Below are 23,977 nucleotides of genomic sequence, written 5' to 3'. Positions count from 1 at the left end.
ATGGTTCAACTGCCAGCTAAGGAGAGTTCATACCTTCTAAGGTTTGAATATGAAACTCATATGCAACAATTGGTTGTGGCCTACTCTCGCAGTGTTACTGAAAGCACATGAATTCTTAAATAAACTGGGTAAAATAAAATGCCACAGTAGTGGTGGTAATAGGGTTAGCAGTAACAATTACAAGAGGTTTTTGGGATGTAACAGAATCAAAAGTAGTGTCCTATTATAAAAGTTTTTGAGTTACTTTTTTATTTTGAGCCAGACTTATAAGAGCAGTGATTGAGAGGGGACACTCTAGTCTCACAAGGACTACATTCAGAGTCTCTAAAATGGATAAAGATGATGCTTGTTTGGTCTCCTGTAGGACATGCTACACAATGATGTCTATTGAGAGCTTACCTGCTGACTGCTTGACATGTCTAATAACTTCTCCAGCTCCTTGATATGACGACTGACCTCCTTCAAGAGAAGTTTGAGCCGATTTCCAATCACATGCACTTTTTCTTTGGCTTCTAAACAGTCTGTGCCTTCAGCATTCACCAATAGTTGGCAAGACATGTCTTGCAGTGAGGCCACTTTGAGTTGGGATTCCAACAGCTCATGCCTTATTTGCTATGAATATCGTAAGAAATATTTTTCTAAGAATTTTCAATAATTTGAGAAAGTTCCAAAGGTGCACAATGACATCACTTTAACTTAGTGGACAATTAGATCTGGGCATCAGAATGCTGTGCTCACACAGGACGGATACAGCAGCCCATGACATTTGGGAATCAGGGACCTCTGTTCTAATCCTGCCTCTGCCAAAATGTATCCTATAAGACCCCTGAATCTTTCTGATCTCAGGTTTCTCATTTGGTAAAATGATGATATTAATTCCTGCCGGGTCCACAGTAAGTATTACTGGAAGGTTCAAACTGGTGAATGTATGTTAAAGTATTTAAAATATAAAGTGTTATGCAAATGAGACATAAACTATTCTTTTAAAAAGAGAAGTAAAACATTAACATATAAATATAGAAAAACTCAAGTATGTGGAGGTATACTCAGATATCTAATCAAGATTTTAAAAAAGATATATGGGTGATTCATCACTCACAACTTAATGTCTGAGGTCAAAAGTCTAGTAAAAATGCAGCTGCATAGCTATTTCCTCCTGGTTTCTAAGACCTTTATGATACTGAACTAAAAGCTGACAATTCTGTTAGGTTTGTTCGAGTGTTAAATGTTAAGAAACAGCATTTTAAAAATACAGAAAGTGACAAAATGCAAATCATTTTATCCTAATGGAACTCAAATATGCTTCTTTATCTTCTATAAAATCACTTAAGTGCTCTGTACATTATATTGTCCAAAGTTCTTTTTATAAGAATCTACACAGAAATCCTGTAAATTTCCCTTTGAATTGAATACTAGAAAAAGTTTCTTGCTCCTTGAGAATTGGTTTGTTTCCTTTTTGTCAGGTAATAAAAATCATTTAACTTACCATGTTTCCCTTGTTGTCTTAGCTTTCAGAAAACTTGGTGCTAAGGTTAGTGTTGAATCCGTATACTTAATTCTTCTTAAGAAGTCTTAATGGTCTCTATTTTAATTCCTTTAATTATCAGCCACCCAATATATTCTTGGGACGTAGATTCAACACATACAGTTTAAATTTAAAATAAATGTAATTTGCCAAAGAGCTGCCTTGATAAAAACAAGCTAATTAAGATGAAGACCGTCTGAGATTTTTAGACGAGCAATGGCTTTAGAACCAGATTCTAAAGCTAATAGATATCATCTTCTATGTACATGTTTGCTTCACAGAGATGGGAAATCATGAGGGGTAAAGAAAGACTAAGAGATTATAACGGAAAAAGTAAATAAGTAGTACCAACTATAACATAACCAGACGCTGCCCGAGTCCACACATCTTACCGTAAGCTGTTTGAGATGGTCCTGAAGTATCTCTGCATCAAGGTTAGAATCAACAGGCACAATTTCATTTTTCCTTCTGTCAATGTTCTCAAGCATAAGAAGCAAACCATGACTCACTTCATGGAAATCCTAAAAAAAATATGGAGCATAAAATCATTTTGAATGAGATATTTTTCTTTCCCTCATAGCTTAAATATCCATGCTTTACAATTCCTACCGTTGGTTTTAAGATCTTATACACAACTCCTTTCTAAGGAAGGCACTAGAGCTGTCGTAATTATCTGAGTTCACGTTCTTACCAAAAGCATCTAATTTATTACTCGAGGGAAAAATTAGACATAAGGAAAATTGGCATCAAAATGCTTAATTTCTAGGGCTATAATACTATGTAGAGGGAAGCAGCTCTGCTCCTTTATCTTCCCATCTTTGAAGGCCTAAATTCAATCCCATCTCTCCATGCGTCCATGTATTCATTTATTCAAGGTATAGTTACAGAAGATCTCCAATGTGGGAGGCGCTGTACGGGGAGGCAGTGCAGGGGTGAAACCACAGCTTGGGTACCTGCTTTCAAGGAGCTATTATTACTCTCGGGGCACCTATAATCCTGGGAAACAGGCTTCCCATCCTGCTCAGATTATAACCCAAACTCCTGGCCAGGACCCACAAAGCCCTGCATGATATGCTTCCTGACCACCTCCCAGATCTTTCTCATCCCTTCCTTCCTCTCTGACTACTCTCTGATCACACCGGCCTTTCTTCTGTCTTTGAACACACTAAGCCCTTTCCTGCTTCTGGGACTTGCCATCTGCTTGACCTCCTTCATGGCAACATCTTTCCAAGAATCAGCTCAAACATCCATAGAACTTCCCCAATCACCTTCCCAAAGTGCTTTTTTCGGTTACTCTTATCATCAACATCTGTAAGTAGCTTGGTTAAACATTTAATTGCATTTTTATTGTCTGTCTTCCCCAACAAAAGCAGAGGCTGGGCTGTATCCTGCCTGCTTAGTGCAGTATCTGTCAGACTGTAAACACCTGGCAAATAATTGTGGTCTGAATGGATGAGTAAATATTTGTAATGCTCACTTGGATGTCCAAGAAATGTCTTTCTATGTGCTCAGAAAATACCTGTTGAACGAGTAAAGAATGAGTCGAAGGAGGAATGGTGAGGCTGAGATAAACTTGTGGGAAGAGGCTCTTGTTAGCTGTAAAGAAGTGGGGTCTTTGAACTCCTGGTCACATGTACGAATTCTCCAGTAAAATGAAGACTTTGGGCACAAAGTTATCTCACTCAAATACTGACTTTGGAGAGTAACTGCGTCCCCCTAGTGATCTTGATAAATCAAGTCACAGACTCAGCTACACTGGAAATGTTTGACTTCAGAGCATGGCAGGCCCAAAGCCCCACAGACCTGACACTGCATCAGTGCGTCCTGGAGAAGGCCCCGCCACTCCTCCAGCAGGGAGCACACGCGCTCCCAGCGGCCATTCATCTGGGACAAGCGACCCTGCAGATCCTGGCTCTCCTCACTGCCAGTCTGGGTGAACTCGGAGCTGCACAGATTGATGGAGAGGATGATGGCCTTGTGGTGGTCCACAGCTTTCTGGAGCTCCTGCAAAGAAAAAGGAGAACAATCAAACAATAACAATAACAATACTATATATTGTATTGTATTGTATTGTAACAATACTATATACTATTTATTGAAATAACAATAAAAATACTAAAGAAAAATAGTCTAAGACCTTTGGAAATGCTTCACCCAAATTAAAAGACCTATTAATTAACACTGGCCTTAGCAGGATGGCTAGATAAGATACAGTGGGTGCACACCACTGGAAACCACGCTGTAGTTAAAAGAGATGGATCAGACGTACGCTTGACGATGCGAATGAATCTTCAGAAAATGTGGTATAAAGTGAAAGAGAAACAGATTGATATGGGTGACAAAACAGCATTTATGTAATTTAAAATACATGTGCACACACACAAGTCCACATTTTTCATGAATATATATGAAAAAGGAATATGTGTTAAAATTTCAGAATGGTTGCCATGGGTTTGAGGAATTGGGATTAAGAAACAGTGGGGGAAAAAGGATAAATAAATAAAATTAAGGGGAGCTTTGCAGGAAGCAATGATGGCCCTGGGGAGTGAACTAAGGAGTATGATTAACACCCATATTCCCAGCATGGGAATTCAACAACAGACCAAACCAGACCAAACCAAACCAAACCAAACCAAACCAAACCAAACCAAACAAAACACAAACTGGTCTCAACGCTGTGTGCATAGGCATGAAATGGGAAGCTTGATAAGAAAGCAGATTCCCAGGCCCTGGCCTCCAGCTGTTCTGACTCCACAGGCACCGAGGGTTAGTGGCCCACAGGCTGAGAACATTGCCTCTGTCACAGGCCAGATTTTTGTGATGGTAAAGAGAATGAACTGTATTTCATCAGCTAAGCAATTTAGTTTAGTTTCCCAAAAAAACAGGTGACTGATTTTTTTACTGTGTGCATTTCCCCAAAATCTAGAACTAAATTTCAAGAATTTAAGTACAAGTTTATGTATTAATAATTGAATATCTGGGTACTGTTTAAATATTCCCAGATCAAGGTAGGGTCAGTGATCCTACAAATCACATCTACTCAGGCTACATTTTCTTATAATTTCTCACCATTTCTGTTATGTTTCCAACTTGTCTTAAATTTGCACTTTTCAATGGATTCTTAACATCCCATAATGTAGATTCAACCACAGAGACAGTATAAAATCAAGAAATGTTGTAGAAAGTACTAGGTTATTCCACAGATTTATTCTCAGAAAACAGATAGGAAAGATGGGGGAGAAGTGCAGAGGAGGGTGGCTTTTTCTTATCACACAGGCTGACTTTCAAGGTCTCATTTTTCCATTCTAATCTCGCTTAGGTCTCAGACTCTGGCCAGTGTTTGTTTCATCAACTTATTTGGAATTGGTTATAATGCAACAATGCCTTACATTTTCCTGGAGAGAAACTAAAGTAATTGAAGTACTCTAGAGAAAAAAGCATTTTGTAATCCAGATCATGTAAATTGCATCCTTCATCCTGAAATTGATGGAGCTGGTGCAGAGTCTATTCTACAAGAAGTTTGAGCATCTGTGCGGAAGACTCACTTCACTGTTTGAAAATTTAAAACAAAACAACTAAAACAAACCAGAAATACAGCACCCCAAAAGAAACAGCATACAGAGAACTCAGGGAGAAACAAAGGCAGTGCGCTTAATCCTTGAGCCTGGAGGGCCCAGTAGCCCTCCTCTTCTGAGGAAGAGCACAGCTTGACGTTCTCCAAACAAAACGGCAGGACCAAGAGGCCTATTAAGAAGAAGCTGAGCTCTCCATCCACAGTATGCTTACAAAAAGTCTCCACATATCAATGCATTTCAATAGCTGGGCTGAGAAGGATTTTTAAGATCTAGAGAGGGAGTTAAAAGAGGTCATCTTGTGCACTACACCCACCCAGGTCAAAATCAAATGTAAACGTCAGGTGTTTTACTGCGATTACTCCACGGGTTTTGTTTGCTTGGATTCATTTCACTGAAAATTGCTTCTGCCACTATAATCTATTTCAGAAGTTCTGCTGATTCCAGAATGTCAAGTGGCTTCCTTAGGTCTCCATAAACTCACACCTATAAGATCTGGGAGAGGACTCCTCTCCAACTCTAGATATAGACTTGTAGGACCCTGAGGACATAGCTGTTATTTCCTTTAAAAGAGGTTAATTAGGTCCCAGAGGTACCTGGATATTTCATGAAATTTTAATTGGTCATTTCTTAGCTACCAATTCATCAAATCATGATTATTTTCCTGGGGCTGGTTCTGCAATGGCAGTCCAGCTCTCAACCCTTCCAAGCCTTCCTATAAACACTCTGATCTGGGGTGGCCGGGGAAGCGTTCGTGTCCGTTTGTGCTGACCACTCCCCCGCTGCTGTGTGACCGCACAACGGCCAGGGCTAGCGGTGTCATCTGACCGGGCATGCCACGTGGCAGCTTTCTGTCTGGCGCTGCGGGAAAGGCCAAGGGTAGCTACCTTGAGCTTTTTGATCTGGAGCGCGATGGGCTGGATATCAGTGCAGCACTGCAGGCGCTGAAGCCGTTCCAGGTCCTCCTCCGTCTCCCGCAGCCAGGTCAGCACGCGGTTCAGGTCCGAGTGAAACTGCTGCCACCTCTGGGGATTCTGTTTCATCCTCAGCTCCTTGCTCAGGGCCTGCGCCTGGAGGAGCTCCCAGCGGTCAATCACACCTGGCAAGACAGCACACGCACAGGATGGGGAGGGATTGTCCTCCACGGAGAACGTTCAGGAAATGTTTGAAACCTACGCGGGTGGCTAACTTTAAAACAGCAACAGAAAGAAAAGTAAGGCCTCTGGGCATTTCTGTTGTTGTCAGCTGTAAATAACAGCATGGTGGCTGTGTTTTTCCTAGCTGCATCTTTAATGATAATGGAGAAAAGATATTCACTACCTAAGATTTAACGCTGTAAGGAGCTGTATGAAGTAATAAGCATTAAAGTGGGTGAAGATAACATTCAACTCTTGGTTTCCTTCTGCAGGAAAGCTCTGAGAGCGTACAGAGCACACACAGAAGATTCCTGACTAGTGATTAGAGACGGTGCCTTAAAATACATGGGACATGGGGAAAAAAACCACTGTGATTATTTTCACCTCCCCCTCTGTCCCCAGAGATCATTGTAACATGGAGGAAAGTTCTCAGGGTAGAACAGTGTAGAATGAGGTCAGTGGCACAGTGGAACTCGGGGGCAACGAGGTGGGTGCTTCGAGATCTTCTATTTCACTCTGTCTTGAATTGAGCACAACCCACTCACCAGCTGTTTGGGTTTCGGTGCTATTCAGGTTAACAAAACCAGGAAAATGCTCCTCTTCCTCGGCCAGTTTGTGCTCCAGTCTTTTCACTGAGTCTATACTGCCGCTGCATTCACCCAGCAGTTTCATCTGTTTAGACACAGAAAAGAGGCCCCCCGTCACAAAATACTCAAATTGTCATGAGTGCAAGAACTCCCGGGGAAAATATCTCTGGAGTTCCTCAAAAAGGGCAGTAGCTGTGCGCTACTTCTCTATAAAGAGTTAAGCCGCTCTGCTGAAAACAAAAAAGTCAAGTTCAAAAACAGGCTTCTTAAACATGTGACACATTCATATTTACATAAAGCAATGCCTTGAAGATATACTTGGCACACGTGGTTTTGCATAAGTCTTCAAAATTTCTTTTAAAATTTATGAATCAAAACAGACTAAACCAATCTGGGATTTAACACTCAGAGCCCCCAGCTGGCAATACAATACATAGTTTTTGGCAAGCTGCTCCCTTTTTCTTAAACTGAAGTGTGGGAAGAGTAATATTACCACAAATCTCAAAGGGACGTTTATTTGTATTAAATAATTAAAATACTTAAAAGAATAAAGCAGTATTAAAGCCAGCTGTTTCATGAGAAAATTTAAGCAATGGTTAATAGATACTAAGGGAATAAATTCTAACATCAAAAGAAAAGCTTCCAACTCCGTGTTTAATATCATGCACAGTATTCAAAGATTAAAAGAACAAATCATTTCAAGACACTCCTGCTATACTGATCATAACATTTTCTTTCAAAGCCTTTAACAAATTACATTGCTATTAAGTTACTCTGATTGCTTTTGAGTGGTGTTAAGTACAACCTCAGTGATGTCGGCATGCTCATTGTGAAATTATATTTTTAAAAAAGAGGTTTCACTATAAAAGAAGTCAGTATAATAGGCCAAACCAGACAGGAAGTAAGCTCATGATTAATTAGTCTTCTGTGATTGTGAGGATATTAACGTTAGCATATATAACTAGAACGGTTCTCTCTCCTGGTTTCAAAAAGCAGTACGTGTGTGTTGTCATTAGGCTTAGGGAAATTAATTTTTCTTTCCTTTTACAAAGCGGTCTTTTGGGTGTGAAAAGAAATGATATGAGGCATAGAAGAGATTTACTTTCAAATCCTCTTGCATAAGTATGTGTAGGAAAACAGGTAATGCTCTGAGAAAAGTTATTCGGTCGTCAGTAACCTAAGCAGAGCAAATGAAGTTATTACTTTACAAAAAGCTTCGAAAATGGAACTGGTAATACACACAATCTCTTGCCATCTTTTCCCCAAATCTCTGTTGTTAGTCAGAACTGTTTTCTCCAGAAGGAGCATACAAATAACAGAGCATTAAAAAAGTCCCAAGATCATCAAGTGAATCAAGACACCTACGAAAAGAACTAAAATAATTCCGTGTTAGTAATCTACCAGCTAAAATCTGCTGCTCCAAGGATATCCTTGGTCAGAAAATCATTAGCTGCATTTGGAAAAATGCCTAATCACTTTCCAGAGCCAAAGCATTTTGTTGCTTTCAATTAAATAGATTTCACTCAGTTCTCCGTGTAAAGGACCAGGCTGGTCATTAGGGTAGATCAGTGGGTCTGAGCACAGACCAGTTTTGCTCAAAAGGTAATCTACTAACAGGGCTTTGTTTTGCACACACACGAGTTCAAGGGCAGCTTGGTACATGGAGAGCTGACACAACCCTCGTGCCACAGATGGACTGTTCTTTGTCACACGATTGTGATTACCAGGTACGTGTCAGGATCACGAGGGTCCGGATACTCACATAGCCTCTGTAGCTGGAGTCTAGCTCTGGTCCTGTGGGAGTTTTGCTGTGGATGATATTCTCCATTTGCTGCATCTGAAAGTGGCTGTCATCCAGGGCTTTGCCCAGTTGTTGGATCTGTGACTCCAAGGTGCTAGGATCCCCTGCAGTGTCGACCATAAGAATCTTTACAAGCTTGACATTCAAGGAGATGGTTAAGAAATTCTACAGCTAAGGCAGCAGAGAGATGGTACATGCGTGCGTAATCATAAAGCACATTTAGTACCAACATGTTGGTGGGTTAGGAGTTCGAATTACCAGACCAATGAATGTGCTTGACCAAGAGTCCAAGCAGACTGGGTGTTGCACAAGGGGCCTGTGGTGGGTTCTAACAGCCTCTGCTTCTATTCCCTCTTCCGGCTCATCCCCTGAAAACTGCGTGTTGTAAGCTTTCTAAAGACCTCAGGTGATGGCTTCTGCTCCCCAGTAACTAGGAGGCAGTTACATCTCAGGCTCCCTCTGCAGTCACTTATCAAACAGAAAAAGACACACCCTCTAATTTTCCTTTCTGCATCTCAGTAGAAGATAGTGCCTCTGAAGTCCCAGGTGGCTGCATCATTCACTTAAGGCGGGACTTCAAGTGAACCAAGAAAAGACTAGTTCAGGACGGGTATGTGTGGAGGTACCAAACTAGCAATGGCTTGCTTTTGTTTCAAACCTGAAACAAAATCAGGAGAAAGCTAAGATTTTACCGTTTCCATCCAGGTATGTTCTCACTCACAGCTTAGAACTTCTAGCTCATCTCCTTTGAGAGATGTGATATCCTTTGGCAAAATTATTGTGTGTGTGTGTGTATTACAGTCTTTGAATTCAACAAGAACATTGATCATCAGAGTGAAGCTAGCACAGGGTGAAAGCAGAATAAATATTAGTAAGCTTTATTAATTCTTTTTTGGAAAAAAGACCTTCTAAATACACCTGGAAGAGGTTTCTCACTGGGAATCACTCAGGCAGTAACCATTTCAGTAATGCTACTTTACTTCCTGTCCTTTTGCTTTTCTGCAAAAACTAAAGTGTAAACTAATAAACTCACAATTCAATATCCTATCACTGTGGTCAAACCCTATTCTCTCCAATGTCCTCCAAATTACTGACCCTGAGCTACAGTTTGTCTAGAGCAACATTAAGCAAAACGAGTTCCATTTCCTTTCTTTAAGGCTTCTTGTTTCAGGAATAGTTCTGTCCTTAAAGGAAAATCTAATTCTTTTTTTTTTTTTTTTTTGAAAATCTAAGTCTTAAGATACTGTGGAATACATTCTCATGTCAAATTGCTTTATGGGGTAGTAAGACTTATTCAACTAAAAGTATAATTTTTTAGAGCTGAATATCTGATTTCACCCCTTGTCTTATATGGGACCCCTGAGATCAGGAGGATGAATGGTGGGCCTGAGGTCACACGTATAGGCTGGTGGACTTGGGACCAGATCCTTGAGCCCTGATTCCTCAGCCAGAGGTGGGTCTGCAAGCCCTCCTTGAAGTCACGAAGCCAGACCTGCTACAACCAAGCAGGGCACTAAAGCACCAATGCTAAGACTAGTGTTTCCATCTCCTATTTTCTGCCATTAATGGGCATCATAGGTTCACACTTACTGAGAGTGATTACCATTTAGCAAGTTGAGCAGTTGCTTTATTGCACTTGATTATTGGAATCTTATTCTTGGTGTTGATCAACCAAATGTTTTGGTTTTTGTTTCTGAGACAGCAGTCAGAGAGGAAGGTTCTGCCTTAACATGCTTTTGGCACAGAGCAGTGAGAGGTGCAGTAGATGTGCTGGGAGAGGAGGAGGCTTGTTACAGGTGAGGGACAGAGGGGCACTTTGGCTTTTGGCGCCTACCAGAGGTATTTCTGATTGCACTTTCTGTGAGTTTAACATAGGCCTCAGGACTTGCGGGGATCACTACATCTGCAAAAAGAGCACAGTCTAAGTTGACAGCTAAGGTCTGGAAACCTTGAGTCCCTGATGGCAGGAAAATAACTTTCTTAGGGAAAAAAAGGAAGTTAGTCATCCTCGGCAGATAACTCTTGAACATACAGAGAAGTCTGAGTACGATCACCAAAGGGTTCCTGAAATAAATCATAATAAGGGCCCACGTTGATTGAGTGTTTTATGAGCCAGGTGCTGTTCTAAGTACTCATTTATCCTCACAGAAACCCTACAGGGTGCATGGAAGTGTTATTCTCATTTTATTGATAAGAAAACTGAGGTTCAGGGGAATGAAGTTACTCATCCAAGTTTCAACAGCTAGTAGTGCCATAACTGGGATTTCAACCAAGACAGTCAGGTTCTAGAGCAGCGCTGTCCAATAGAAATAACGTGAGCCACGTAGATTATTTTAAAGAGTGTAAGGGCCACAATGAAAAAGTAACAAGAAAGGGATGAAAATAATTTCAATACTTAATTTTACTAAACCAATATACCCTAATCCTAACATGTAATCAACGTAAATACTATTATGCATATTTTACATGCTTTCCTTTGTGCTAAGTTTTTGAATTTTGTGTATTCGTGTAAGTGCATTTGACACAGCAAATCTCAGTCTGCACGGTCACATTTCAGTGTCCAGCTGTCACATGTGGCCGAGGGCTACATAGTGGACAGTTCTGCTTTAGATGCAAAATGCCTAACTATTAGGTTGCACCATAAAAACAAAATAGAAACGAGAGAAATCATTTTCCTTTTAGACAGTGCCATACCCTTGGGAATCCAACTGTGAACCATCAGAAACAAGCAGAAATTCCCTTTTAGAGAATGTGTGAGATGCATTTACAAGCGCTACAAATTGGCCTCCGATTATTATTCTATTTTTACTCACCTTCCTTACAATGCTCCTCTTCCTCTGTCCATCCCTTCACTATATGTGTTTCTTGAAGTTTCATACTTCTTGTATCCCTTCATACACTCTTCCTGTGTGATCTCCTTCCTTCCCTTGGTGACCACTATGTGGAAAACTACCTAATTGGCATTTCCGGTTCCTGAAATTCAGATCCATGCATCCATCTACTGCTGGCTTTTTCCCTTGGGATAGTCTACAGCATCTCAAGTTCAGGATGTGCACAGAGGAACTCATCACCTCCCCCTTTCTCACTGCCCTGCCCCCGTGGCTCCACAGACACCCAGAACATTCTCTCCTGCTCATGGTCCTCAGAGCCTAGGACCACCTGCATCTTTCACCAAGATGCCCAAGCCAGAAAATCACTTCAATCCCAATTCGATCAACCATCAGTGATGGAGGAGCTGTCTTATGATTTCTCATAGCTCTTCCATTCTTTCCATTCCCAGTGCTGCTTCCTTAGTTCAGGCCACCAGCATATCTGTGTCCTGGATTGTAAAACAATTCCTCTTGGACTCTCTTTCAATGTGCCCTTCTCTAGATAGTATTGAGACAGGTTCTTTGAAAATATGCACCGGGACTTCCCTGGTGGCGTAGTGGTTAAGAATCCAACTGCCAATGCAGGGGACACGGGTTCAATCCCTGGCCGGGGAAGATCTCACATGCCGCGGAGCAACTAAGCCCGTGCGCCACAACTACTAAGGCGGCGTGCCACAACTACTGAAGCCCGCGCGCCTACAGCCCGTGCTCCACAACAAGAGAAGCTACTGCAACAAGAAGCTCATGCACCACAATGAAGAGTAGCCCCCGCTCTCCGCAACTGGAGAAAGCCCGCGCGCAGCAATGAAGACCCAATGCAGCCAAAAATAAATAAATAAAATAAATAAATTTATTAACCAAAAAAAAAGAAAAAAAAAGGAAATATGCATCTGATCACATTGCCTCCCTCCTTAGAGCCCTGCTGTGGCTCTCCATGGCCTTCATGATAAAAACCAAACTCCTTTCCATGATGAACAGGTTGCTTTCTGACCAGGTCCTGGTTTGCCTTTCCACCTCCTCTTTGTTCATTCCTTGCCTCCCAGTCTACAGCCTTGTCATTCTGGACAAACTCCAGGTGACCAAAAGCGCCGAGGCTAATCATAAATCCAAGATGGGCATGCTTTCCTTTCTTGCTCTGAACATTGCTGCGTCCTCCTGACCAACTCCTATTCATCCTTCAGGTCTCAGCTCAAGTCTCTTCCCTAAAGCCTCTCCTCAAAGCGCCAGCTTAGTCATCCCTGGGCTGTGCTTCTACACCACCATGTGTACATTGCTATCCTAGTGCCAAACATTTCACACAACCGTTTCTTACTTGTCTGTGTTCCACACTAGAGTGTGAGCTCTCTGAGAAGAAAAGGAACTGTGTATTTCCAGCACTTATAAAGTGCTTGTCAGGTAGTAAGAACATAAGTATATGTGGGATAAATCAGTGGCCACAACGCCAATTTTATATTTGTGAATCATGTTAGTATCCAATTATTCATTTGTGTATAAGTTCCCCTAATGGGAGAAGGAAGATGATTCTGGTCAGCACACAGATTTCCAGTACAGTATCCACTCCTTTTCATTTTCTTTCAAGCTAGCATACAGGAGGAGCTCTTTCTTACCTGAGAGACCAACAGCTCCCCTGAGGTAGAAGTCTTTATCTTCCTGACCCTCTTCGTCCTCAGAGGGCAGAGCTCTGGACACAGCAGACTCTAGGTCACGACTGAGGTCGTAGTCATGGTCCCACTCCAGAGGGATGGAGTCCACACTGGCAGGGGTGTCTCGTCCGGACCTCTCGCTCTGGAGGGGCTGGGCGAGTGAGAGGGAGGGGTTGGAGGAGGGCTGGGGGGAGAGCACGCTGTCCGCGGAGGTGTCACGCCAGTGGAGGTCCGACAGAGCTGCAGCCTCCTCCAGCTCCAGCTCCCGGTCAGAGAGGTCGTGCTCGTCATCTGGGAGCTGGAAACGCAGTCAAGCCAGCCCTGTTACCGCAGCGGTCAGCTGACCCCCTTCCCACTCTGTGCTCTGCCTTTCACCAAATCTCAGCACTCAAGCTTATCGGGACCACATTCCTACCTCGCTGGGGGTAATTTTAAACTTCCTATCATCAAATAAATAAGTATCTTCTGATAACTTTTTTAAATGTCTTATACATTAATCTAGTAAATTCTCAGTTTTATCACAGAAAAATGGAAATAATATTAAGATCTACTTCAAAGCATTGATATAAGATTAAATAAGATAATGTAAATAAAGGCAACCTAGTACCTAATCTGCAACACAGTAAGTACAGAATGGCACATATCAGGAGCAAAAGGGAATTACTAATAAAACCTTAGCTGGTCCTTTTATACCTTATATCCCAGATATAAAATATATTTTATCACAGAAGATTCCAAATATTCTAATAATAGTATCTTGACAATGAGATGTGATTATGGTAGCAATTAGGGAAATGGAAGAGAAAAAAGAAATTCAAGTAAACAACCTCATCAATTGAGCCACTGTTTACATTGCTCACTTTCATTCCCTTGTTTCTTCTAGAAGCTTCTTTATCTTCCATGGAAGATGTGTACCAAGTACTCATCTAAGGTCTTTATATGTATATATGTTAACTCATTTCATGCCCAAAGCAATCCTTTCTACAAGGTAGGTACTGTTATTAAACCAGTTTTACAACTGAGGAAACCAAGGCAAGTGACGTGAAGTAACTTGCCCAAGGTGACGTAGCCAGAGCTGGGGCTGGAACCCAGGCACTCCGGCTCCAGAGTCCGGGCTCTTGCCCACTCAACGATGTTACCTAAGTCCACATTATTAATTCTCTTTAGATTTCATGATAATGAAAAAACAATGTCACATACAGGCAGGCGAATCAGTTTCTTATGGTATCTTTCCACGCGCCCGAAGACCTCTTGACAGTAACGTCGGAGTTCATCCAGCTCTTCTTCAATGAACGTGGCATCCAGGGGTTCACTCTTTTCTATCAGCTGTTCTCCTTGGGCAATTATCTGCTCAATCTTATTGCGGTTCAATGAGATTTCCTGCTGGAAGGCCTAGGGAGCGCATATTGCATGTAATTTTTTATTGCTCACTTGGACATGAAGTAATTCTAAAATACATATTTAGAAAAACCATGTAGGGGATATTAAATTTACCATAGACAATGGCAAGCCAAGAGGCTATGACTTTCTAAAGTAAAACATCAAAATTTTAAATCAGAACAGGAGGCAGAAATGGCATTGTTAGAATTCCATGACCAGAGAGGTGCCTTTCGCTAATAAAATTTACCACCACAGACAGTGCGGGTAAGAGAATCATAGGAACAAACATTCAAACCCATCATAAAGTTGAGAGCACTGGTGGCCCCTGATGAAAAGCAATGGTAAGCAATACAGTGCCACTGAAATAAATTTAGCATTTTAAAGAATTATATTGGATATTTTAATTTTAGATTTCCTGACATGTCAAACATGACGAAGGAAAGCCATCCAAATGACAATGTCACAAATTCTTCTCAGATGATTTTTTAAAATTGTTTCAGGCCATAAGCAGGAAAGATTATAATTATTTGAAAAACAGGTAATTCTGGAGGATTATTTAGACTCATTCTATATGATTCAAAACAGTTCAGCTACAGGGGACAAGTTTCAGGGGATAAATTTTAATTCAACACAAGAATAAACTCTGGAGAAACTTCCCTGGTGGCGCAGTGGTTAAGACTCCGTGCTCCCAATGCAGGGGGCCCGGGTTCGATCCCCGGTCAGGGAACTAGATCCCACATGCATGCTGCAACTAAGAGTTCGCATGCCAAAACTAAGGGGCTGGTGAGCCGCAACCAAGGAGCCCTCCTGTCGCAACTAAGACCCTACGCAACACCCCCCCAAAAAAAGAATAAACTCTGGAATAGTTGAAATTGCACAATAATAAAAAGACTGCCAAGGGAGAGGGAGGGTGTTAATAAATGCCATGACCCTGCCAGAGTCCAAAAAGAAAAGATTCAACTACCACTTGGTAGAAAATGAAGCTTTAAAATATTGATTTACCTGTGAAATGACTTGCAAGAATTGAGGTGAAGGGAGGGATGGAGAGAGAGAGGCTGGGCAGAATACCAGGGCTATTTTATGATTTTTTTATCCTGAGAATCACCGATTAAAAGTAACTTCCTTGTTTTATTATAACAACCTTAAAGTTATGGGCATCATGACTATTCTTTAAAAAAAAAATCTATCTTATCTTGGGAGGAAAATTTCACAAGCTGCATTGCATATTATTCAAGATGTTAAACACTCTTCCTTTCAGGGAATCCTTATATCTAATATATATCCATCCCCATTTAAAATGTTTAACTAGCCACTGTGTTTGAGTTATATACTGAAACATACCAACCATGCTTAAAAACTAACTTGGCACCTAAGAATGTAGACTATGTGGAATGAAATCCCAACACGAGAAAGTTGAACTGCTCTGGATCATGTGAGTCAAACAATTTGAAGGTGCTAGAAACAAATCAGAAAAAACAACAAGAACTAAAAACAACAATCCTGGCCATCAAGTTAGTAATTAAAGTGTATATGTTAATGGAAGTTGTATCTCTGGGTAATGCTCTTTATTTCATTTTTAATATCTTTCTTATTTTCTGAACTTGTTTTCAATCAAGGAGAACTAATTTTTTGGACTTCCCTGGTGGTGCAGTGGTTGGGAGTTCACCTGTCAATGCAGGAGACATGGGTTCAAGCCCTGGTCTGGGAAGATCACGGAGTGGCTAAGCCCATGCACCACAACTACTGAGCCCACGTGCCACAACTACTGAAGTCCGCACGCCTAGAGCCTGTGCACCACAATGAAGAGTAGCCCCCGCTCGCCGCAACTAGAGAAAACCCGCTCACAGCAACAAAGATCCGATGCAGCCCAAAATAAAAAAAATATAAATAAATAAATAAATTTATAAAACAAAAAAAGAACAGTTCTTTAGTATGTTCTTCACAAAAGTATCTAAAAAATCCTTTCCTCTTCAGACTCTCTTAGCACTGATAATTTGAAAAATAACCCCTAATTTATTACCTTGAGTTGCTTTATTTTAGCTTGAACATCACACTCGGAAAAATGCTCAATGTTAGTGAGCTGCAAATCCATCTCTGTCAGCCACACCAGGATGCTGTCCCGTGCAGTCTCAAACTCCTCCCGCTGGCCAATGAAATGCTGGATGTGAAAAGAAAAGAATAAAAGTGAAAAAGCCCACAAACACGTGCTGAGATGGAACCGTCAATTCCAACGTTCTCCTGGAAAGTCATTTTCTCAATGAGCAACCAGAGCCCTGCAATTTTTTACCATATAAATTCATGCTGGATACCTCAATCTCTTGCCATCCCAGTCTTACAAAGTCACTGAGACTATGTCCTAATACTGTATACAAACGGCCCGATCCTGTCCTCCGGGCCTCTAGGCTACAGAGGAGGCGTAGTATAGACCTTGAGTCTGCGCAAGATGGAGGTGACGCGCTTCTGCAGGTTGTCCCATCTCTGGTTGCCTTCGTGGATCATATGTTTCAGGCTGCAGGCCGAGTCGGTGCGGTTCTCTCTGGCCAGGCGGCGGTACTGCTTGTTGATCAGTTCCAGCTGGGTCAGGGTCTCATGGACCTGTCGCTGGAAACCCTAAGACCACAAAGAGGCACATCAGACAGGGAGATGAGCGGAGGGCTCTCAGCAAGGGTGTCTGGGTTTCATATTGTGATGTCAGGCAGAACAGGAAGTCAACTCTTCCCCCCAAATGGGAAAAGACAATTTCTAAACAGCATATACTTCCACTTGTTAAAGTAAAGTAATGTTATCGGTGTGGCTTAGGGAAAGGGAGTTGATCAAACAAAAATATGAAAGAAAATGGTAAACAGTAATAAATATATGTATATACACAAATACATATACAATATAAATATATAATATATGCACATACATAGAGAACATACACACATACATATGATATATACATATATATATAGAACACACACATATACATATAACATGTACACATATACGTATATAATATATACATTCGAACATACACATACACATATATAATATAGCTTTTAAAATAAACAGCCTGAAAAAACTTTCCCATAAAGCAAACTGATTACATAAATATGTATGTATGCTGAAATGTGAGTTTAAAATGTTCAAAATTTCTGATGTCCATACTGAGAAAAGATATCATAGAACTGCCTCTTTAATTTGTAAAATATGTTATTTCCTAAGAAATCCAGAAATTGCCTCAATTCTGGTGTCCATTAAAAACAATAAAACTACCTTTTGCAGAAGGTCTTCTAAATGCAAGCTATTATTAACTTCTAAGAAAAACAGCTTAGTAAAAAAGGTGTGGAACATGCTCTATTTCTTTTTTGTTGCCCCCAAATGACTCAGTTTTCATAAAACGTTTTAGAGCTGATGTGACACCTTACATAGTAGTAGCTATTTACTTCTGAGGTTACCCCATGCACAGCGTAGAGTTTCCGCAGGTAAAATACTCTCTCTTCTTTTTCTCTGTAATGTAGCATAACCCTAGCATAAGAATCATTTGGCCAAAATAAAATGAAGCTTTTTTATTTCAAACTTATGTGTATGATTTATGACTGATTTTCATCCTGGTATTGGACAGAAAATTGTATAACTGATTGGACTGTACTAATCTAAGTCCCCAAATTTTGCTTCCTTTGGTTTGTCACACTATTTACATGCCACCACACTTCTGCCTCTGAAATGGTTTTCCTTCTGAGAGTTGCTTTAAGAGCCTTTATCTGAGTAAATCCAACCTTGTATTCTACAAACTTTAAATTATTTCCCCAGAAAAGGAAGTGGTAAGGAAAGTTCAGCTTTTGCCATTACTGGAAGTCACAGAATATGTTTTCTCACTGGCGTGAAGGCGGGCACCATGGTTGGGTACCCCAGCACACCTAGATCTGTCCCCAATATTTGTGCAATTGTGCAATTGAACAGGCAAAGGCTGCCCTCAAACAAAATTTTGTTTTTGTAATTTATTTCTGTCTCTTAAGAAAATTAACTACAAAGATAAATAATAAAATCATTCATTATAACTAGCTATATAATTCATTATAACTAGCTATAAAATCATTCATTATAACTAGCTATATATATATATATATATATATATATAACTATATAGCATTATAAGCTTAACTACATGGCTAACCTTTGCCATAAAATCTGAGGGTCTAAAATAGCATCAACAGGGATCTTACTTAATCTGCTTTGTAGTATAAGCCAATTATAGAAGGTTTAACCTTTATGAAGCTGAGTGTAATAAGATGCAGTACAAGAATATTTCCACTAGCATTGGTTCACAGCGGGATGATCTGAAATCTACTGCAGAATTTATGGTGGCTTTTTACTGGAACTTTTCTAAGGGAAAACCTTTTAGATAGGATTTTTTTTCCCTGGAATTTAGTGGTATAGTTACATATAAGTGCATATTCAGATATCAGAATACTCTTATTTATTTCACATAGTATTTGAACACTTTTATAGATTCATGACTTGCCCATCTATGAGTCGTAGATTTTAAACTCCACAAGAACAAAAACTAAACTTCATGTTTACTATAACAGGCCTCAAAAAATGCCTGGTTAATTGGCATCACAAGGTAAAAATGAATCCAGCTGAATTTGGTTGGATTTTTTTAGTCTTAGTTTAAAATATCTCAGGGAGCTTGGGGCGGACTTAGCAACCAAGAATGATTTTTGTAAGATTCATGCGTCAGAACTGCTCTCTGTCAGTGCATCTGAGAACACAACTGCCGATCAGTGGGCATTGATGGGAAAAGAAAGTTCAAATTAAAAAATGGTCAGCTTAAGGCTACGTCAGGTCCTCTGTGAAAATGAGAGGCTGAGAAGTTGGGATTTCATCCTATCACAGTGACAGAGCAAGCCTCGAGACTGCCCCAAATGGCAAGGAACTAGAATCTGTTACTGAATGATTCCTTTGTTTATGAATACGATTATACTGCTGCTATTTTTGTCTCTATAAAATTGAAAAATCTTGGTGACTCAAGAATGGCACTGCTCTTCATTTATAATTAGAGATGGTTTATGATTTAAAATATTTGATCAATTCTGGAGCCAATTCTATTTTATCAATGATTAAAAAATACAGATATATCTATGCTCCAGTTAGGTAAAAAAAAAATCAAGAAAATACATTGAAAGACAGATAGATGTTTTTGTTTTTGTTTTTGTTTTTAAACATCTTTATCGGAGTATAATTGCTTTACAATGATGTGTTAGTTTCTGCTTTATAACAAAGTGAATCAGTTATACATATACATATGTCCCCATATCTCTTCCCTCTTGTGTCTCCCTCCCTCCCACCCTCCCTATCCCACCCCTCTAGATGGTCACAAAGCACCGAGCTGATCTCCCTGTGCTATGCGGCTGCTTCCCACTAGCTATCTGTTTTACGTTTGGTAGTGTATATATGTCCATGCCACTCTCTCACTTTGTCCCATCTTACCCTTCCCCCTCCCCATATCCTCAGGTCCATTCTCTAGGAGGTCTGTGTCTTTGTTCCTGTCTTGCCCCTAGGTTCTTCATGACCATTTATTTATTTTTTTTTTTGGTATGGAAAACCATCATATCTGAATCTTAGAAGGTTGACTGTAAAAAATTATGAAATCAAAAGAATGCCAAGATCTTTTGGGGGGAATCATGATTCGTGTTTTCTAACAGAATTGAATAATTCTATAATGTAATGAAGAGCATTACTACTTTATTTGTAATTCTTGACAATCTTAAAGTAAAGACTTCCTTTCTCTTCTTCTTTGCCTACTTATGAGGTAATAATAAAGATGGCCAGAAAGTCATCACCTAGCTGTTTGAACAAATAATATGTGGGTGAACAGATTGTTTAGGTCTTGGGGCACCAACTATCAGCTGGCTACTCTCGTAGCAAAATAAAGATGAAATATTTGAAACTGAAAATCACCTCAAATTTCTTTAGTTCGTCCTTGGCAACTGTATAGAGCACCCCAGAAGAGCTGGGGAAGGCAGCTACCCTTTCCGAACATTTCAGCCAATCTTCAAAACGAGAAAAGTCATCCAGGAACTTCTGCCACAATCGCCACGTCTCTTCAATTCTGAGACAGAAATGAAAGAACAGAATCTGATTGCTTGAGACTGTTTTTGCTCCAGAACCCTGTCTGATACCTGCAACAGGACTAAGAGGGCCCAAAACAAGCAGCCGGGTGCCAAACAATAACCGTTCCCTGAGCCAAATTTGCCCAGACTGAAAAAGAAACAACTGTTTGAGCTAAGATGAAACAGCTGTGCGTGTGTGTGTGTGTGTTTAAACACACGTCCTGCAGCTCTGGATTTGGAATTAGTCAAACTGAGTAAGACAAGCACGCGGTGTGAAGCGTTCTGGGTACGTGCAAGGAAGTTTAAAAGTGCAACACCGCGTCTGCAGTGCACACTCATACCAAGCTTCCGCTGAACTAACACTAAGGTTTGAAAATCCATTTAAGTTCAATGTCAAATTTACTCTTATCAAAATCGACCGATGATGGCAAGATAAACATTAGCCTTTCAAGAATTCCCCAGAGAGCACAAAGATTATGTGTCTTAAGTCACTGTGATAATTTTCTAACATATCACTTTTTTTTACCACCTTGAACTTCAAAGGGCTTAAAGATAAGTCCTTTGTTTTATTATTTCCTTTTCATGAAAGAATGTTAGTTTTCCAGAGCACCAATTCTGTAACATTATATTTGTTCAGCAAGGGCGTATTTTAATTTCTCTGAATTATATTTAAACTGTTAGGTCAGGTGTAACTTGGCTTGTTATATTTATATATGACCTTTATACGTACTTATTTTCCTAACTAAATGTAGATGATGGCAACTTTGGGAAACCAAGGCTATTTTTGGACATTGCAACCAAAAGCAAATAGTGAACCGTAGACACTCTGGGTAAAGTTTTTGTTTTTTTGGTCCTTCCTCTTTCGCAACTGTTTGCACAGCCCGGCTTACTTTAGCCTTCTTTCCATGGACACAGCGCAGATATTTCTCCATCGCCGGTCCAGGTTGCGCGTAGCCTGCTGGATGGAACCGCACTCGGCATCTGTGGCACAGGCGTCACAGTCATGCAGGAGAACCTCGCACAGGTTGAGGACAGAGGCCACACCCGTGCTGTGTTTCTCTATGTCTCTCTGAAGCTCCTGCAGGGAAGGAGACACGCTTCATTCAAACACTTGCATACAGATGGGAGAAACTGCAGCAGTATTCACTGACTCAGAAATGGTTAGGCAAAACCTTGACAGATATTTCATTTCCTTGAACGCATGAAGTTTCCTCAAGTTCCTTTATAAAATACCGCAACCTCAAAAGTATGACAAAATGCATCTAGAAATATTTTAGCTATGTGAGCAAAGCCAAAATATCAACTGAACAAATGAAAGAGACTACATCAACTGTATTGAGTAAAATGAGCTTCTTTAGTGATTGAAAAATGAATCTTGCCCCAGTCTCTACTTCACAGATATATCCCTTCCATTCCAATCCATAGATCAATCAGTCAAAGGAATACATGTGCTCCTGTTAACAGCTGGCACTCAAAACCTGGGATTTGATCTCCAAAGATCTGCAAACTGTTTTAAACAGTTAATGCCCCCATCATTAAAAGGTACCATGGGGGCCTCCCTGGTGGCGCAGTGGTTGAGAATCTGCCTGCCGGTGTGGGGGACACGGGTTCTAGCCCTGGTCTGGGAAGATCCCACATGCCGCGGAGCTACTAGGCCCGTGAGCCACAATTACTGAGCCTGCGCGTCTGGAGCCTGTGCTCCGCAACAAGAGAGACCGCGATGAAGAGTGGCCCCCACTTGCCGCAACTAGAGAGAGCCCTCGCACAGAAACGAAGACCCAACACAGACATTAAAAAAAAAAAAAAAAAAAAAAATAGGTACCATGGTTTAAGGCACCTAGGTTTTCTGTCATGTATGGCATCGTTATCATCAGCAGCTTCCTCAGTGAGCAAATTTAAATGGAGGACAGAAATAGGAAGATATGAAATATGATAATAAAGTTCAAGTTTTGTAATATTTTTATTTTATATTTTTAGACCAGCAATTCCTGTGATAACTTCCATATAACTGAGAGGTTATGCAAGAGATTTGAAACGACAGTTTAGTGAAATAGAAATATTTTACAGAATTTATTTTCTTGTGTCTATGGAGTTTATGAAATCTCCAAAATTAATCAAAGGCACTGTTATTGCATTCAACAATAAGCTAGAGTTTGTATAGAAGACATTGGAACATGGTGTTAAGGAGAAAAACAGGAAGAAGAATATACATACAAGAATATAAATCCCAGCTACCTGAGTAAGTTGAGGAATTATCAAGAGAAAAGCTAGGCAAATTCGAGAACTGTATAAAATAAAAGGAAAATACATTGAGGACCTTGATGAATAGGGCAAGCAAAACATGGCACCAACAGGCCTCCTTTTTAATAATGGAATACTTTGAGTAAATTGAGTTAAAAGCTCAACAGAAAAAATAATGCACATTTTGCATTTACATTCTATGCAGTTAATATGAAGACTTCACATGGTAGAACTCTGGGCAAATTCAATGCCTTGTTTATCATTCATCTGTTGATGAATACTTAGGTTGTTTTCATGTATTCACTTGTAAATAATGCTGCAATGAACATGGGGGTGGAGATAGCTTCTTCAAGATAGTGATTTCATTTCCCTCAGATACATACAAAAGTGGACTTGCTGGAACATATGGTAGTTCTATTTTTAGTTTTTTGAAGAACATCCATACTCTTTTCCATAGTGGCTGCACCAACTTACATTCCCACCAACAGTGTACAAGGGTTCCATTTTCTCCAAATCCCTGTCAGTACTTTTTATCTCTTGTCTTTTGATAATAGCCATTTTAACAGGTGTGAGGTGATATATCATTGTGGTTTTTATTTGCATTTCCATGATGATTAGTGATGTTGAGCATCTTTTCATGTACCTGTTGGCAATTTGACTATCTTCTTTGTAAAAATGTCTATTCAGGTCATTTGCCCATTTTTAAATTGGATAATTTATTTTTTGCTATTCATTTGTAGGAATTCTTTGTATATTTTAGATATTAACCCCTTATCAGATATGTGGTTTGCAAATATTTTCTCTCATTCCTAGGTTGCCTTTGCATTTGGTTGATCATTACTTTTGCTGTGCAGAAGCTTTATAGTTTGATTTAGTCCCACCTATTCATTTTTGTTTTTGTTGGTTGTGCTTTCAAAAATCACTGCCAAGACCAATGTCAAGAAGCCTTTTCCCTATGTTTTGCTCTAGGTTTCAGGTCTTAAATTTAAGTCTTTAATCCATTTCAAGTTAATTTTTCTAAGCTGTGTAAAATAGAGGTCTAGTTTAACTCTTTTGCATGTGAATATCCAGTTTTTCCAACACAATTTTTTGAAAAAACTATCTTTTCCCCATTGAGTATTCTT

The 23,977-nt window shown here is 40.1% G+C and overlaps 1 protein-coding gene across 11 annotated transcripts in view; it reads right to left on the bottom strand.

The window, feature by feature from the left end:
• Positions 1 to 23,977, bottom strand: part of SYNE1 (spectrin repeat containing nuclear envelope protein 1) — a 445,509-nt gene that overhangs the window by 10,909 nt on the left and 410,623 nt on the right. For 8 of the 11 annotated variants that reach the window (XM_082405389.1, XM_082405392.1, XM_082405394.1 and 5 more), the window contains 13 exons: positions 21,503 to 21,690; positions 20,461 to 20,611; positions 16,942 to 17,124; positions 16,535 to 16,672; positions 14,335 to 14,526; positions 13,099 to 13,432; positions 10,456 to 10,524; positions 8,583 to 8,725; positions 6,779 to 6,905; positions 5,985 to 6,196; positions 3,329 to 3,529; positions 1,918 to 2,046; positions 400 to 612 (listed from right to left, as the gene is read on the bottom strand). In XM_082405389.1, coding sequence (XP_082261515.1) covers positions 400 to 612; positions 1,918 to 2,046; positions 3,329 to 3,529; positions 5,985 to 6,196; positions 6,779 to 6,905; positions 8,583 to 8,725; positions 10,456 to 10,524; positions 13,099 to 13,432; positions 14,335 to 14,526; positions 16,535 to 16,672; positions 16,942 to 17,124; positions 20,461 to 20,611; positions 21,503 to 21,690 — 2,280 coding nt within the window. The remainder of the gene's footprint in view (positions 1 to 399; positions 613 to 1,917; positions 2,047 to 3,328; positions 3,530 to 5,984; positions 6,197 to 6,778; positions 6,906 to 8,582; positions 8,726 to 10,455; positions 10,525 to 13,098; positions 13,433 to 14,334; positions 14,527 to 16,534; positions 16,673 to 16,941; positions 17,125 to 20,460; positions 20,612 to 21,502; positions 21,691 to 23,977) is intronic. The other 3 variants (XM_082405398.1, XM_082405399.1, XM_082405391.1) reach the window with 1 other exon arrangement.

The sequence above is a fragment of the Balaenoptera borealis genome, assembly GCF_965194805.1.
Source record: "Balaenoptera borealis genome assembly, chromosome: 9".
Classification (NCBI taxonomy): Eukaryota; Metazoa; Chordata; class Mammalia; order Artiodactyla; family Balaenopteridae; genus Balaenoptera; species Balaenoptera borealis.
The sequence above is the reverse complement of the archived record's forward strand: the minus strand, read 5'-3'. Positions and strand labels throughout refer to the sequence as shown.